At 46.2% G+C, this 18,182-nt stretch overlaps 1 protein-coding gene across 2 annotated transcripts in view; it reads right to left on the reverse strand.

The window, feature by feature from the left end:
- Positions 1 to 503: 503 nt before the first annotated feature.
- The window catches only part of FNDC4 (fibronectin type III domain containing 4), a 325,741-nt gene continuing 308,062 nt past the window's right edge, over positions 504 to 18,182 (reverse strand). For both annotated transcript variants that reach the window (XM_078647183.1, XM_078647184.1), the window contains exons 4-6: positions 15,342 to 15,431; positions 8,170 to 8,303; positions 504 to 1,707 (exon numbers count right to left, since the gene is read on the reverse strand). In XM_078647183.1, the coding sequence (XP_078503309.1) occupies positions 1,672 to 1,707; positions 8,170 to 8,303; positions 15,342 to 15,431 (260 nt within the window). In that variant the 3' untranslated portion in view covers positions 504 to 1,671. The remainder of the gene's footprint in view (positions 1,708 to 8,169; positions 8,304 to 15,341; positions 15,432 to 18,182) is intronic.

An 18,182-nucleotide genomic window follows, 5' to 3' on the forward strand; every position in this document is an offset into this window, starting at 1 on the left:
AAATATCTTGTAGCCATCCATAAGATAATATAAGATAATGTAAGACATTAACTGTACATAAATCTGAATTAACCTTGGTAATTGTTATTTGATAATAATATTTTATTGTGGGATTTATAGGTAAAACAATTAACAAAAACTTAAATATAATGAAATGATTAAGGCCTCATCTGGAGTATTCTGACAAGTTCTGGAGGCCACGTGTAGAGAACGAGAGTGTAAAACTGGTTTCATCCCACAGTTAGCCTCCTACATTGATGCATTGTTTGAACCAGAGGTGCGACCTTTCTCAGCACTGGCACACTCTGGACACTGGGGGACAGGGGATCTCTCACACTCCATTAAAAGGAAGCCTCTTTGCAGCCTACTGGCTAGCTAATAGTGCTTCCCCGGCCTCACAGACATTTTATCGAGTCAGTGCCGGAACCATTTCTTAATGTGATAGTATTACAGCCGATAAATTCCCTTTATCTATAACCTCCTGATTGATGATACTGGCCCCTGGCAACAATTCCAAGTATAAATTATCTCTACCCAAGAGGAGGAGTTTTTTTGGGGGGGTTTGGGTAATCCTCAAGTCGCTTTACGTCCCTCTGTGATCGCAACCCTCTGCTGCGATGTTGTGGATCAAGAGTAAAACAATGTCAAGAAATTCATTCATAATTTGAATTAATTTTCTATTGCAATAGTTGATTAGGGATTGTGGACTAAGACCTGTCAAATACAATCAATTACGGAAGAGGAAGATTAAACAGGTCATGGGCCGAGTCCCCAAGCTGATCTTCTCCCGCCCCCTCCCCAGCAGCGCTGTTAGAGTTTGTGACTCTAGTAACTTGTCACTCAATGTAGTAAAAAAAGAGCCCTGGCTGACAGTGACTGTTATAGATCACAAACACCAGCATGCAGTTCAATAAAGCTAATTAAAATTGGTTGACAGTTAGAAAACCAAGCAGTCCATCATATCTTTGAGTTTAGCACGCAGGACCCCGCCAGTCCTGTCGGCGGCTGCCCCTGGGCGCCTTGGATGCCAGCAAAAGGGAGAGTTCCATAGTAGCTCGGATGTATGGCAGGGACTTGGCTTTCTTCCAGCTGGCTTCCATTCCATAGACGAGGCAATCAGATCAATGAAAGATCAATGCTGTTCAGCTACCAGCGGAGTCCGCCCTTGACTGGTCTCCACCCGGCCCTGTATTAATTGAGGCCTTCACTCGTTCAAAGACTTTATTCAGTGTAATGCCTTCCAGCAGCTTTGCAGATGTCTTTGTGATCTGTTCTATAGCCCCATTCATTTGGAAACGCCAACCCACAAAACATATCCTTTGGAAACTCCACTGGTCCCATGAATCCGAGAACATGTAATATTGCTTCTTCCACCCGTCCGCTTTTCTCCTTTGCAACTCTCCAGCGTCCTCCCCATGGTATGTCCTGAAAAATGGCTCTCGTATGGATTACTGCATGCGCGGTTCTGAGCACCACCCCCATCATGCATATATCCTTTGGGGACGAAAGCCCAGGAGAAGCTCTGTGGCGTCTTGTTGAACAAACGTGACATCTGGTTGGCTGGATTTTGACCCGGAGAGCTGCCCTCACAGTCTTTCTCTGCCAACCGCTGTCTTGTTCTTCTGTGGCGGGGACTCATGCCCACCGCGTGGAGAGCAGCAGGAGCCAGTGTCAGACTTCGATGATGTTGACTGACGGGGCTTTTTTCTATGGGAGAGAGAAACAAATTAGCATTGACTGTGATGTGCATTACTGTGGTGCTACGTTGCGAATTTGAAAGCTTTCCTAGATAGAACAGTTATGGTGGCTCCCAAGACATCACAACCATAGACCAAGGCCCATATATACTAAGACTTTGTCAACATGGTCACCAGTTGAGCTACAGAGAGGCTCTTGGGCTGGAATTGTACTGAGAGCCACCGGGAATACCTCCTTACAGCCATGAATGATGAGCAGCAAGCAGCCTTCAGCCCATGCGACCTGCCCACTGTCAACACAGCGGATAACTACACACTACTGAAACCCCTACAAGAATGTGTAGGGGCAACTGGAACAGCACTCACCTGGATAGACTCCTGTATGGACCCTGTATAAACACATCAGGGCTACCGTGCGGGGCGGTGAAGAGGTCATCGCTGTTATTACTGCTACTCACCATGCGTGTATGGCAATTGGAAGAGTTCAATGAGTCGCGTCAATTCCACAAATATGTGACCAGGAGAAAGGATCGGGAAACTACAATATCTGAGAATATCTGGAAAACACTGGATGAGGGAGAGCTGTGTGTGTCTTTGCTGCACCAAAATGGAGGCTAAAACAACTCCTTTACCATCTACTGACCACGGATGGAAAGAATCACTGACAGAATATCGACTACAAGAATATCGACATCAAAAATATTGGAGGCAAAATATCAAGATCCAGAATATCGAAGTCCAATCTACATTATGGTAAGTACAAAAATATCGGAAAAAAATATTGTTGTAAAAAATATTGTTTCATTTAAATTCCAACTCCAGTGAGTGCAACAGTAGGGAAAGTGTTGGATAGGCTAGGAGTAAAAATTACTATTCCCACTCCAATGAGTGCAACAGTAGGGAAAGAGTTGGATAGCGAAGGGGTAAAAATTTCTGTTCCCACTCCAGTGAGTGCGACAGTAGAGAAAGAGTTGGATAGCGAAGGGATAAAAATTACTAGTCCCACTCCGGTGAGTGCAACAGTAGGGAAAGTTTTGGATAGCCTTCATGTCGATATTCTGATCACCCATATTCTTGATGTCGATAATCTGTCCCTTCGATATTTCTAACTCGATATTTCTGTAGGTCAAAATTAAAAAGTCGATAATATGTCTGTTCACTGGGTGGAAAGGGTTAGAGTTCTGCCTCTGTGTCAAATAAGGCGCTATCTATACTTCATGCCTACACACAACTGCGGCCAAAGGCATGAACCACAAACTGAGCTGGGTTAGAAGGGGACTGACTTCAGATCATGGACCACTGGGTGGACCTGGCAATGACACTGGTTCTCTTCAGATCGGTCTGCTGTCATAAGGCGGCTAGGACATGCTAAGATCTCAAACGTCATGCACATAAAACCCCAGGCCTGAAAGAACTTCATTCTCACCTGGTGCTGCAAGGAATTGAATCAAGTGATTTTGCACCACATACAAGGCCATCTGTGGTAGTGCCAGCATATCTGCAAAGGCAGGGGCTGCAGATGAGTCCACGCCATTTATACATCTGTACATGCTGTCCTGGATGGGGTGATCCGTGGATGGCCCAGAGAACACCTGGCCATCTCCACAGAGCACCACCAAGATGTGGCAGGCACAGCCGGGACACAAGGCCACTAACCAGCCACATTTTCCTTCACCCCACAATCACCTTCAAGAACTCCACTAGCACCCCCCTCAGTACCACTGATTCACTGATTTACACAATTGTCAACTTTACTTTTTATATAATTCTCCTACTAATATTAGGAGCTTTTATGTCCTGCATGTATCCTGTTCCTTTTCATTTATATTGAGAGGGCTGGCCCATGTGCGAAGGGGTGGAGGCTGGAGAGCCACTGTCCGCCTCCACGCCGTATGCCTTGTTTGTTCCTCGCCACATAGATGCCAGCAATGAGCCAAGGTGGCCGGACCGGGCAGAACTGACCCAGGGATTGGGAGGATGGATAAGGGTAGTCCATGGTCCTTGGTCCATGAGACCTGGGCCCCCTGAGCCTGCTAGCCAATAGCTGTCAGAATCCTGGGCCACCAGGTGTGGCTCCAATGACGTCAAAAATCAATGCTCCTGGTTTTGTTTTGTTTTGTTTGTAATTTCCCTCTGTATTTAAATATGTCATGGAAATATTGGGGTATTATTAAATAAATAAGAAAAGATAAAGGGTTTTTTAATGAATCCATATTAGGTAGGGAGAGTCCCCCCTGGGTGGTCGGGGGATACATTTTGGTCAGTGCTGCTCTGCTCCACAACACGTGCCAGATGAATTGTCGCATATCTGATTCCAGACCTTTGAATAAGGGTGGTCTAAGGTGTAGTGGTAAGTTTGTGAATTGGTAGAGGAGGCGTGGAAGGACCACCAACTTAAGCAGCGTCATCCGACCCATAACTGCCAGGGGCAGGGTGTCCCAAAAGGTCGTCTGTGCCCTCACTGCTGAGATGGCGTGTCCCAAGTTGCCCTCAAGCAGATCTACTGGACGTCGTTAGTGCCGGGATGACGTCGTCGGAGTACTTAGACGCCGCCTTTGCGCGCTGACGTCAGTTCTTATACACAGCTTTTCCGCGCCAGGAACGCTGTTAGCTGCCAGTGTACTGGCCAGCCGTTGATGACTAATTGCCGGTCTCGGGTAGACTCTGTGAAGGGGTACAGGCACGACTTCTCCCAATTCACTCGCAGCCCTGATACGGAGGCAAATTCGAGCAGTGTATACTCAATCGCTGCGCAGGGATGCCTGATGTCCCTGAGGTATATTAGCAGGTCATCTGCATATAATGAGACCACGTGTATGCCGTCACCCAGAGGGATTCCCCATTCGTCTTGCATTCTGCGCAGTTCCTCGGCTAGTGGCTCAATGGCCAGCGTGAATAGTAGTGGGGAGGGCGGGCAGCCCTGCCTCGTGCATCGCTCAATTTGGACCTGCTTCGATATATATGGGCCTGTATTGATCCTATCTTTTGCGGGCGTGTAGAGTAGCTTGACGAGGCCTAGAAACACATCTCCTGGCCATATTTACGCAGCGTAGCAAATTAAAACCCCTATTCTAGGGTGTCAAATGCTTTTTCCCGGTCTAAAACCAGGCACCCGGTGCGCACCCAATTGTCCCTGGAGTAGTGCACCACCTGGAAGAAGCGTTGTAGATTTAACAACGTGCTGCGGGCAGGCACAAACCCATTTTGGTCAGCATGTACTAACTGTGGTACTGGCGGGGCCAATCTATTCGCCAATATTTTTGCTACCACTTTGTAGTCCGTATTAAGGAGTGCTAACGGGCGGTACGAGCCTATCAGCTCTGTGTTCCTGGTGGGCTTGGGTAAAGGCACTAATAGGGATTCACGAAGGGTGCCCGGGAGTATCCCTTATTCCTGCGCGCTCTGGTACATTGTGAGGAGCCGCGGTGCTAAGGCCTGCCGATAGGCTTTATAATATTTGGACGGGTATCTGTCCGGCCCTGGAGGCTTACCCGTGGCCAGTGAACGTATTGCATCTTGCACCTCCAATAGTGTTATTGGCTCGCTTAGCTCATCTCTCTGCGACTTCTGCAAGGCTAGGGGAGTGAGGAAGGATTCTAGCTTCTTTGGTTCTCTATGGGTCAATGTCGAATAATTCTCGCAAGCAGTCTACCCACTCTATCTGCCGCCATATGTGTGCACGCAGCGTGTGACGCAAAGTTTAAGCAGCGCAACCTCTCTAGTACTTCCGCGTGTTTTTGTCTTTGTGTGTCTCTGTCTTGCTGCGTGGCACTACCCAGCGCTAACGCAGCTTCTAATTTAGTCAGAGCAACTTCTATGCGCTTTTCGACGCGGTCAGCTGTTTAAGAACATACTCATAGGACGACGCAGCTTTGTTTTGATTGGATATGGATGGTGGTGATTGAGTTAACTTGACGTGTGACTGGAGCATGTGTGTGTCAATCAGGCGACAGAGGAAGTGCCCTTAGGATGTGGTGGACATTGTAGGGGGATGGAGGGTTTGTGAGGAGATTCTGACAGAGGGGATTCTGTGGAGAGTGTCTTGTCAGGAGCAGCTTTAGGGGTCAGCCTTCAGGCAGAGGGCCATGCTGGTACCCCAACAGCAGGCCCTCAATAGCTGGATGCTTAGAGAAAGAAACACTTAGTGAGTCACTGCCACTCTGGTTCCAGTGGGTCTTGTGAATTAGCATCTGCAGCTGAGAAGAGAGAACAGAGGCTGGACACATGAGAAGACCAACTCCCAGATTATTGGGGGGTGTCATCGCATTAATCTTGGTTTCCCAGGGTCCTGCTGTACTCCTGTCTGTCCCCCGGTGCGGTCCCATGGGGTGTTGTGGATGAGAGCCAAGGGGGTGAGTTGTCTACTCATTCCAGCTAGCACCCTCCTCCTCCTCCATGTGTTTCTGCTCAGTTTTGATTTCTCATATGGGGGGGGGGGTCTTTAATGTTTGAGCTCATCTGAATAGTGCTAAGTGCATCCTCACTGTGAGGGCGCCCCCAATCTTAAAAAATATAGGATCATTGGGCGTGTCCAGGACATCCAATCCCTTTGGGATTGATGGCAGCAGCATCTTGTTGTTAAGAGGTTAGTGCCACACCACAAATGCAGGAAGCTAGCTCAGTGGGTATACGCGTCTGCTGCTCTGTCCGACAGGAATGTGTGGGAACAGTAAGATAATCCCTTACACTAGTGGTTCTTAACCTGTGGTCCAGGGACCCCTGGGGTCTGCAAAGCCTACTCAGGGAGCCCCTGACTGCTTAGAAAATGAAATAATATAAACAGATAAATAAAGTGTACATAAATGAAGAAGCAAAATGTTCAATTGAACATTTTAATTCATTTTGTAAATGTGAAGCAATCTGATAGTAGACGCTAAAAATTAAGGGGCATATTATCAAGAAACGGTGTTAAAATGATCGCTGTTTTAGCGGCAGAAAACTGCCGCTAAAGCAGCGATAATGGGCTTGATAATATGCCCTTGAGAATTCCAATAGAAGCCCATGTTCTGGTGTTAACATGGGCTTCTATTGGAATTCTCTACGGCATATTATCAAGCCCATTATCGACGATTTAGCTGCAGTTTTCTGCCGCTAAAATGGCGATAATTTTAACGCCGTCCTTGATAATATGCCCCCAAGTTAGTATCCTCAGATTGATTCGTGGAAGCAGTGCAGGTGAATCAAACAGAATATAGTACGGACAATGCCCGGCCTCAATTGAATTTAGAAAAGCTCCAACCTTCCTATTAAAAATAAAATGTTGATTGTTTTATATTTTTGCATGAATTAAATAAAGTGTCTAATCATTTGTGTATTCGTTTGATGAATATTTGTCTCTAGAAATGTTGTGTATTTTGTTTGTGGTTCAAAACTGCTTAGGCGGGCTCCTCGGCTTCCAGTAATGATTCAGTGGGGGTCCCAAGATTTCTGAAATGATTCACCGTGCCCCCTACTGTGTATGTCCCCGCTGTTACTTCATGCTGCACCCCCTGCAGTGTAAGAAAGTACTGTCACTTTATGCAGTTAGGTGGCGCTGCGCCCCTGCAGTGTAATAAAGCACTGTAACCTGTGCTTAATTTGTTAAATATTAAGTGCCAGGCCTCTGACCAGGAGGCCACCGCAGCTTTCACCACACATCGCCCTTGTCATCGCTACCAAAACAACTACTTACCATCTCTCTTGTATGTAAATGCGACAGTCAGATTATTCCAGGTCCCCAAAGTTAAAGGAGTGGCTGGGGAGGCAGTTATTAGCACTATTTTAATGTATATTGTATTCCTAAACAACCGTTGTTCTGCTCATCTCTATATTAGATGAGCAGCGCCACCATGTGGTAGACTGTAAACATCATACTTAGAACAGTTAGGTGCTGGTGCTGAGCACCGGAAACCAATTCAGTGCCGGTGCTGAGCACCGGAAAGCACCCGCTCAAATTAAGCACTGCTGACTGTAACTTTCTGCAGTGAGGTAGCATTGCACCCCCTGCTGTGCAAGTACGCACTGTAAATTGATACTTGTATAGCGCACTACTCACCCGCAAGGGTCTCAAGGCGCTTGTACGAATACCGCTGTGGAACCCATCCTGGCTTTCCCTGTGAGGTGTCCACTCCTGGGCATCCCCAAGGTGGAGGCCAGGCATCCTTAGCATTGTGGGGGCCGTTGTGGAGATTAAGCAAGCTATTGCCCAGAGTTGCAAAGTGGGACTCCATGATTGGAATAGGCACCGAGGCGAGAATTATCAGGTCCGTGGAATTTTTGAGCTCAAGACCCGCCGAGGCGGGGAATTGAACCCTGGTCCCGGGCTAGACCTCTGCATCAGGGTCTGCCGCTCTAACCATTGAGCCACACTTTTCCACTGTTACTTCATGCTGCGCCCCTGCAGCATAAGAACGCGTTGTTACTCTATGCAGTGAGGTGGTGTTGCACCCCGCTGCACCACATACCTCCACAAGTCCCCATAAAGCTGAGTTACCTGCTTGCGTAGTAGGCCTCCCGTCGGCCGCTCCGGCGTGCTCTGCTCTGACGAGGGCTTGGCCTTTTCTTTGTTGTTGTTGGAGTCGTTGTCTTTGATGATGTCATACTGCCGACAGAACAGGGCAATCACAGCTGTGAGGAGAGATAACAGGGACACTGTGTGATCAATGCATCCTACTTCCAACACAATAATGTACATTAGCACTGTGTGACGGGCACAAGGCACTAGTGGCCTCTGTGCCCGCGGCGTCCATTCCTATATGAGGCATGGGTCAATGGAGCTGTGATGTCGTCCGTCGATTGTGGCATATGCCCAATCAGCATCGCTGCACCTAGTGGGGCACTTACTAGCTGCGACTTAAGAGGACAAAAGAAGCCGTCGTACAACTGGCTAAGCTCCTATCCACTCTGACAATGTGCACCACCTAACTTACAATCCAATGTGGGCCCTGTGCACTGCGCCTACGCCAACAGGGGTCATGGTGCATGCAAATACTACAGGCACTAGCCAAGCCAATAGGTCTTGTCCCCAATACCTACAGGTCTAATTGATGCTCTTTTAACCCCTTGGCCGCGGCGGTAATTTCGACGCGGCGCTAGGGGGTAGAGGGGGCCGTGTGGCGCCGGCATGCTCATGACGGGACCACTCCGTCACGAGTCACGGGCGCGCTGTACTAATGACGGAGTGGTTCCGTCACGGCGCCGCCTGCTCAATAAAACCTCCGCGCAGGAGCGGAATTGATGCCGCGTAGGCGGGGTGGCCGCGCCGTGACAGAACTACTCCGTCATTAGCACAGCTTGTCCGTGGCTCGTGACGGAGTGGTTCCGTCACGAGCATGGAAGGGGTTAATGCTTCTGTAAACCACAAAAATGGTGGGAAAAGAGAGAAGATTGAAGGTAATTTTGTGCTTGTGAGAAAGTCATGCTTTTGGCCCTAAACACCGCCATGTTTTGCTTGGTACTGGTGGTAACTGACTCTGACTGTGCCCTGGGCTATGCTTACCTGACCCACGGCCAGTGCTCTGCTGTAAATGTATATGGTCTAATTAAAATTGGCAATGACAAACCCCTGTATGTCCCTAGTATATAATAAGGCAAGGGTGTTTAGAGGCCCAGTAGTTTTCCTGCACTGGTGTGGTCACTGCTGGTTTGCCTGCTGTCATTTTAAAGGCGGTACAAAAGGGGGTGGTGATGGACGGAGCATCTGAACCAATCAAACACTCACACCCAGTCAAAAAATCTGGGTTTGATCCATCACCGTTCTTTAGCCCACTCTGCCTCCCCAGTTCAGACATGGCTATATGCAAATCAGTCTGACCCTGTGCCTCATGGGAACAGTCCAGCCCGAACTGCCAAGCCATGTCTTCCCTGGACCGGAAACAAGCTTCCGAGGACCGGTTTCTGGCATTACAGCCGTCTTCAGCCCGGCTTGCTTGAAAGGCAGCCCTTCTTTGCAGACTATCTTTACAATTAAATTATATGCGAATTCGACTTTGGATTTGAAGGTACTTTTAAAGTCTCAAACTACCTTATTTTTACATGTATGTCACCCCTAAGGTCTTCCCTAGGTGTCCCAGGGGGTAGGGTGCCTTGTAACTATAAGCAGGGACATTATAAATGATGTTTTATAAGCCCTGATGAGGGAAAAACTAACAATTTTGTTTCCCCCCATTGTAGTGAATGGCTCTTTAGGCTATCATTGTAATAGTTTAATGAAGTATAAATATTGTTAGGAGCTATGTCAAATATACCTCAAGATAGCAAATTAATAGGTGAGATAAGTCCAACAACTTGCCACTGTTGGGTTTGTAATAACTATTACAGGAATTAAGTTATTAAACTTTCTATTCTGTGGGCCACAGTCCAGCAGCTCTCTCTTGATTGGCCAACCTGCTCCCAGATCTACTGCCTGTAGAGACAAGAAGAAGAAGGACTGCTTTGCTAACTCCCTGTTCTCCACCTAGAGGACTGCACTCACCAGGACTGCACAAGAAGCACTTTGCCTGACTCTGAAAGTTTAAGGAATGGACTTTCTGCGAGCTACAGGTTAACAGAGCCAACCTGCATAATCTCCCCAAGAGGTCCTCATCCTGGAGTGCACTCAGTGGGCTTTTAAGGATTCCGCCAGGTGCATTGTTGGAATTGTAGTCCAGACCTCCAAAGGACCATCTAGGAGATTACAGAACCCTTGGATTTGTGTTTTGGACACTTTGAACCTTCAAGAGGAACTTCAGGAAAAAGTTCTAGATGTTTGGAGATGTTTAGAGCAACTCTTTCAAAAAGCTCCATAAGGTGACCGACCCGACGTCAAGAGTCAAGCCGGCTACCTTTAACCGCGACCCAGCCTGGATTTCAGGTGTATCCCACTGAAAGCTCCAGACTTCCAGGATTTGACCGGGGCCTAGCAGAAAGTCAAGCCAGCAAACCCGCACCGAATCTGGCCGGACAAAGTACCTTGTTTGACGTTGAGGGAAAAAGCTTAATAAAAAATGACTAAGTATGAAGGTAAGATTTTGACAGAGGCCTCCCGCTTAGTGTAGATGACCAAGGCTCCATCACTTTGGCCTCAAACTTAGTCTGTGTCCTGGTCAAGTGAGACTAGATGTCCCAAAGTGGCGCTATGTTTTTTTGAGCACTAGAAAGTGTTTATTCTTTAAAAATTCATATCTCCCGTTTCCTACATTAGATGATTAGCATTTTGGTGTCTATTTGTTAATAAAAATATAATCAATTTTTATCAATTGGAGTTAGATTTTAGTTTGTTTAGTGTCTTACTTATTTAATGTACTGGTGTGTTTAAATGCTTTACACACCTGCCTCCTAAAGTATGCCTGCCTGCTCGTTGCTTGCTACTAGGGGGTGGAGCAGGGGAAACTTTTTTTGAGACCTTGACTGATCTTTTTTTTGTCACTCATTGCATCTCCTAAGATATCATTGATCATATCACTGGAACATTTGCAATGAAATTATTGATGACAAACCTGTGTGTGGCAGGGGCGCAAGTTATAGCTATCTTAGGGCACAAGTTATAGTTACTTGAGATGACTATAACTATAACTGCTGAATTTCTGTGTTTTTTTAATACAAAATGTTGATGTTGTCACTGACATATTCTGACTATAACATTACTTTAACCTTTGTTTTTTTCAGTCAATATATATATATATATATATAATCAAGGCAATCAAGGCACAGGTATGCCTTGATGATAGATGCGTGGTCAAAGTGGCAGATGTTATCATCATATGGTGTGACGCTGCCCTGTGATTGGAGTATAATACCTGAAGCCCAGGCTCGTATAAAAACAAACAGCATTCAGAGGCCTGAAACAAGTTTACTCAGACCAATGACAAAACCATAGGGGAAGAAAGCAGACAACACATTTTCCAACTTGGTCTTTCTGTTGGACACGACACTGGAAAATGTAGGTTGGGTGACTGACTTTTCCACATGGGCTGAGGCTGAACAACCATAATAGTAGAACCAGATGTTAGGGACACTCCCCATAATGCCTGGGACACAACCTTATTGGAATTGACTAGAAGTCAGGCAATACGCCACTGTAGACGGGGCTGAACATAACCAGAGCCAGCAATCTCGCATGAATATTATGGACTTTGAGGGTTGATGGTGGTGCCCAATTTCTCCTGTTATGTAATTATTGCTAGACAAGTTGTACCATCAACCACTGTAGCACTCAGAAATCAGCGGTGGAAATTGGATGGAAATTTGAATACTGGACATGCATGAAGCGTTAAATTGAAAGTAGACGGCGGCTCTGAGACAGCACCTGAGGGCCCACTTGCAGAAGCGAGATCACTCCTTGCCAAGTTTAGAGACCAATATGTTTATTAACTTGGCTTACAACTTTACCTTGATTTCCTATTTTATTAACCTGAAAATTGCCCAGAAAAAAAGAATCCTCAAACTAGCGAGACACTCCTGCAATAAAATAGATAATGTATCAACTATGTAAAATCAAGATTTATTTTAAAAACATGTAGTGACAAGCTTACCAGGTCTCAGGTGAGAGCAGAACAGCAAAAGTATGTTGCAAAGTGAGTGATGGACAGGTATTGAAGCCAGGATAGACTGTGAGGTTTGTTAATAGTCGCCTCACGGGCACAGAGTGAGTGAGCCCAAGCCCTGAGCTGATCCTAATATTGGTTTTGGGGGAAGTTCTCACTTAATGAAATTGGACACAGACAATTCTCAGTGATGTTTCATAAACATATTGTATCAACAGCCATAGGTGTTGCAGGCAGTCCCAAAGAAAAACTCAGAAAATATTTCAATTGTCTGGGTCTGGCCCAGGGATGAGGAGTATTACTTTTCCGCATCAGCAAATCATGTTTGGGCCTCTAATTAAACTGTGCACTTCTGCATTCAGCTGGCCTCTGGGGGATGCGATGAGGATTTCCTGCAGCATCCCTAAGTCAACGAAAGATGTCAGACATCAAGCTTCTCCCCTAGAGAGAAAGCTTCTCCCCTAGAGAGAAAGCATCTAGCAATTCTGGGAAACAGGCGAGATAACTGGAGGCTAGGCGGAAGTCTGGCAGACTCTCCGGAGTGCAGTAGAGTCTTGAGTGCGTAAGTCTTTTTTTTCGTCAAAGGCAGCTACGTATCAACGCAACTACAGATCAAATCCTCACACTAGGGGGCATATTTGCCAACGTTTTGCATTTCTCATTCACCATACAAGGTAATGCATGGGGCTACCTGGTTTAGCTAGAGGGGAGATGGGCCGTGGATTCCGTCCTTGGTCGTCACCTACCCAGTTGGTCTTCAGACAGACTTCCTTTCGTCTCTCCCTGTTGTCTCTTCCCTTATCCTCCCTTTCTCACCCCCCCGCCCCCTCCACTACCTTTCTTTCCTCTCCTAATGTATTGCCTATTTTTTGACGTATTGTATAATTGTTGATCTTTTTCTGTTACATTGTTATTCTCATGTAAAGCGCTCTGATACCCTCGGGTCTAGCCAGCGCTATATAAAACTCTTTAAATAAATAAATAAAATAAATAAATAGATGAAATTTACCGTGCAATGCAAGGCCACCTGGTGTGGCCCTGGGGTGCTCGGTAAATCTGGAGTAACACAGGGCAGTGCAAGTCACAGCTTTGCGTTAATCTGCACCGGGACGGCGTTACATGGGTGTTTCAACACAACCACCCATGGAGTTTGGCACATTCTCAGATTTGCCATGACTGGTAGACCTGAGAATGCGACAAAAGGCTGCAACTTCCAAGGGGAGGCGTAACCAGGAGAAATATCATTATTTCTCCTCGTTTCTTTTCTCTGTAGGTGTGTTGCATTCTTCAGCACGAGTAGAAAGAGAAAAAAGTCTCAAAGATTTGTTTTCATGCAAGAAGGTCCTGGACAAAAGCAATCCTGCATGCAAAGCAGATTCCCTTGTACCATGACACAAGGGTGTCCACAGTGGCACCAAGCAGCCAAAAGAGCGCTGGCGCAAGGAGCGAGCAGGAATGTTCAATATCTTGCTAGATATGGAGCATTCCTGCCGTCTCCCTTTCACGCAGCACAGCACAGCATGGTGTGTTGCTGCGCTGCGTTGCATGAACAAGTGATACATATCAATAGGAATGGTCATGCATTAGTGTTGCTCTGGAGGACACTCAGCAGCTGCGGGGTTTAAGATCTTCAGAGTAGCTAGTACCATTTAGTAAATTTTATTGCCTACTGTCCATGTCTTCATATTTGGTTGTCTGCCACATTGAAAACTATTCCTAAAGTTTTAGGTGACCTTTGAAAGGTCTGCTACGAGCAAAAGTCTGCACTATGGGAAATGACTATCAACATTCAGAAGCAAGACAGTCATGCAACCGACTGCTTGTGTTTCACCCATTCTGCTTGTGGCTAAGAAGCAGTCAGAGGAGGAAATGTGCATCTGTGTGGACATGAGGAAGCCACACTCTGTAATCCAAAGCAAGATCTGGAGAAACAAGAAAGATCTGATACATCACCTCAACACTGCTAAAACAGTTAACTTACTAGACTATATCCAGGTGTATCACTAACTCCAAGTGGAGAAGCCATCTTACTATATCTGCTTTTGTATCAGGTATATGCACCCCTAGAGAGATAAGACACTCAGTCTTGGAGCACATTCTCCGTAGAGATTCTTCAGGAGCAAATCATATGATGCAGGCCCAGCTTAAACTACATATGGTATTTGATTCACCATAAGGAGAACATAATCAGATGCTCATCAAGAGATGAAAAGCCTTTGAGGGGGCTTACCTTACACTCAACTCATTCTTATCATAGCGAGCTCCTACCTCCAGTTCATTAAAGGCTTAATTTATATTAGGACCTCAGAAACAGGTCACAGTGAGGCTGTCAAATTCATATGGTCAGAGGAAAGGTAATGGGCTTCAAAGAATGGTGAATTGTGAATGCAAATTTCTGGCTTACATTGACCCCTCAGTATTGAATAACATAATGGGGAGCAAGTGGGGTTGTGAACCGGTGGGTGAGGTTGACCGACAGATAATTTGTGAATGACTTGGTGAGTGGGTGCCGTGACCATGTGAACGGTTGCATCAGAGGGATTGAATATGTGCTTGGATTTGGTATTAGGAAGGGAAGGTGCTCCCTGATAGAAGCGCTGATAACCGCTTAGACCCTAATTGTGTAATGGACGGTGCGGGTGTGTCAAAATTAGAAATACAGCATCACCAGTTCTTGTTGGTGCTTGTTCTTCTCCACTGCGCAATTAACAGAATTTGTCCCCAGAATGCAACATAACATGCAGAACCTCGGTTACCTCGAAATTTCCCATGTGTGGACTCAGTTTTGTAGACAATTCTGCTCAGATATACTACGTGCTCTAAAAGGGTGCTGGCGGTGAGAGCAGGCTATCATGGGGCAGCTCAGGCTATAGGCTGGCCAGGGGATGGACATTCAATGCTCTACCACGTTGGAGGAGGTCAGACAGGGCCAGGCGTCGCTTGTGGCCACTCCCTCCGCCCGATCGGCACTCAATTTTACCAGCTGACATTTGGGGTTAGTAGAAGCGCGCCCAGTGTTGCCACGCCCAGTATTCCTGGGTGTGGAAACAACAGGCCAGTTGTGGTCTGGTGAAGTGGAGAGCCATCCCGGGGTCTGCTCGCCCACTCATAATCGGCCCGATAGTTTTGGTATCTCACTCACCTGCCCACATGAGAAGAACCACCACGATGATGATGATCTCGCCCGTCTCTAGATGTCGCTCCTTGTCCACTCCTTCCACAGTGATGTCACCTGTGAGGGTAAGATTATGCATTACTCAATAAGAAGCTCCAGGATTGGTCATGTGACAAGACAGGCCAAGGCCTGATGAAGCCCCTGCATGGGCGAAACCTCAAGTAGAATCAAAGAACAAGGGGACCAACTGCACCAAAGAGGAGCCTTGGGGTATTACATACAATACAGAGGATCATTCTTGGTTCAGCTGTAACACACATAAATATTTCATGGTCACATTAGTTGCCAAAATATAATTAAAGTAATTAAGTTAGCCCTTGCCACCAATTATTGCCTAAATGTCAACAAGTATTTTTATTTCTGACAAAAGAAGACTAGTAAAACGTTAAGTGCTCCTAAGATGATCACACATGATCAGTGAGCGGCCTTCAGGCCCTGATGGTTTCTTAAGGATGGAGCTATTTTAGATTGAGTATGATTTTGAGTCAATAGATAATTCATTATTAGATAACATGCATCACCAGTGCAAAGTGCTTCTCTGAATAATGCAGTTACTTAGGCAGACCACACATCAGTGGGCACAGGAGAATTTATGCACAGACCCTCAAGCGGGCCAATGATTTCAGCAGGTCTTCTCTACAATAAACATGTCTTTATCCCATATCATACATGGCACATTTTCCATTTTCCCTCTTTTAAACATTATATTTTGAAGATGCTAAGACTGGTTCAGTTTGTTGAGGTTTGCACAAAATTGGCATTTGGAATAAGCACTGAACATACATATTCATCTAGTTTCCTGCACAGCCCTGCTCCTGGGTGCTACCCTTGCATTGCTTTACCTTAAGGTAGCACTGAAGCAGTGGAGGTCCTGCCTCTCCTGTGTGCCGTCTCCCTCTCAATGCTTTCCCTTCACTGATTATGTTGCAGGACTGCACTGGCGGGAAAGGCCAGCGGCGGGATTGTTGACAATTTTTAAATGGCGTACTGGTGGAAACTGCTGGAGCCTGGCAAGAAAAGGGGAGCAGAATTTCCCTTGGGTAAGATTCACCCCATATTCACTCTGTGTCCACAATGAGCCCAAGAAGGAGTGTCGGTGGAGTGTCTGGGGCGGTCGTATTGGATGGTCTTTTTTCCACTGCGCAACCATTCCACTGTGGCGGACCAGACTATTGAAGGATGGTGGACAAGGTTCCACTCAAGAGGCCTACGCTCTCCGCTCACCAACTAACTAGTAGCTGCTTTGACCTAGGAGGATGACAGGCACGGGAAGCCATATCTGGGCCATGAGTGCAGCACTGTTTCAGGGAGTTGTGGAATGAAGCAACAGCATGTACAGAGCTGTGATGTGGGAAGTGGGTTAAGGTAAAAAAGCCAAAATTACATAAACATTGTAATTTCTTTTTAAATGATTGTAGATTTCCTCACAGTACAATATTGACATCTTTGGATAACTTTTTATAAACATTAGTGGGGCCCCTTCTCGTTTGTATTTGGGGCTGAAATCTGTAAACACCGATAAGTAAGGAATTTCACTTCTTGGGAAAACACTGGAAAAACACCATCAGAGTTCACCGATAATGACAATGAAAACAAGACACCCCAAACACAAGCATTGTCACATGGAACATCAAGCTACGCCCTAGGTCCAGTCCTTGATTTCATGGACATCAAAGGTGTGAGATTTGTTATAGGGTCATTGCTGAGATGCGGGGGAGATGTGAAGGGTAATCAGTGGTTTGGGCAACTGGGAACTGAGAAGTAAACCTGACCATGTGTCGTACTCTTTTAATCTAAGAGGCAGATTAGATTATGCTGAACACTGAGGAACCTCCAGCAAGCTGAATCTTTGGGGCTAAAACACAGGAGAGGGGGGGTGAGGTGCTCCCTCTGCCCTGAGCCTCAGTCCTCAGACTGATTGATTAACACACATTCTTGAACTGCTTAATATGGAGGTAGAAAGAGGTCGAGTCTTAAAAACAAGAGTGGAAGAGGAAGAAGGTGGACCCAACTCTTGGTTTGGTGACAGACTGTGATCTTCGAACGACAGCCACATAATGATTATTGCTGGAGATTAAGCCACTTCTGGTGGATGTAAAGGGTGATGGTGGCCCCTCGCAGGACTGGGCGATGAGTAAACAAGGATATAACACTTCCCTTGGGGACAGTCTGTGGATCAATGTACACACATAAGTGATGCTGGGCACAGAACTGGTTCTTGTGTATGTGGTCGGTGTAAGTGCTTACAACAACAATGTACTCTGGAAGCAAGAAGCCAATACTTTACTCAGAGTTAGGATCAGTAGACATTGATTAGATGATGCGGAGCACAGAACTGGCTCAGATATATGAAAATCATCTGGAGGACCACAACACACCAGGATGATTGGAAACAAGTAGGGAATGGTTCCCCTGCTCACACTTTAGGGCTGGTGGAAACGGATGGATTATGTTGAGCACAGACCCTGTTCATCTGAAGTGTAGCTAATGTGAGGCGCTATGAAACAAATGAATGATTTTGAGGAAAGACCTGATCATAGCAACTCTAGGAGCAGTTTGCGGCTAAAGTACAAAAAGCAATGACTATATTCTTTTATGTCTAGACATATAATGAAACTAAGCCCAATGATGTAGCATGCCACTAATAGGGTGGGTGAGGGTCTTACAAACAAAACTTTTTGGTTTTTTAAGGTGGGGTGTCTTCTTCAAATACCCAAGTCTGGTCATACTTCTGGGGGTGGCATACCCTATTGTGTTAAAGTTTTATTTTGGGATACTATAGCCCCTATCTGCTATAAATTCTCACCC

The sequence above is a fragment of the Lissotriton helveticus genome, chromosome 6 (assembly GCF_964261635.1).
Source record: "Lissotriton helveticus chromosome 6, aLisHel1.1, whole genome shotgun sequence".
NCBI lineage: Eukaryota > Metazoa > Chordata > Amphibia > Caudata > Salamandridae > Lissotriton > Lissotriton helveticus.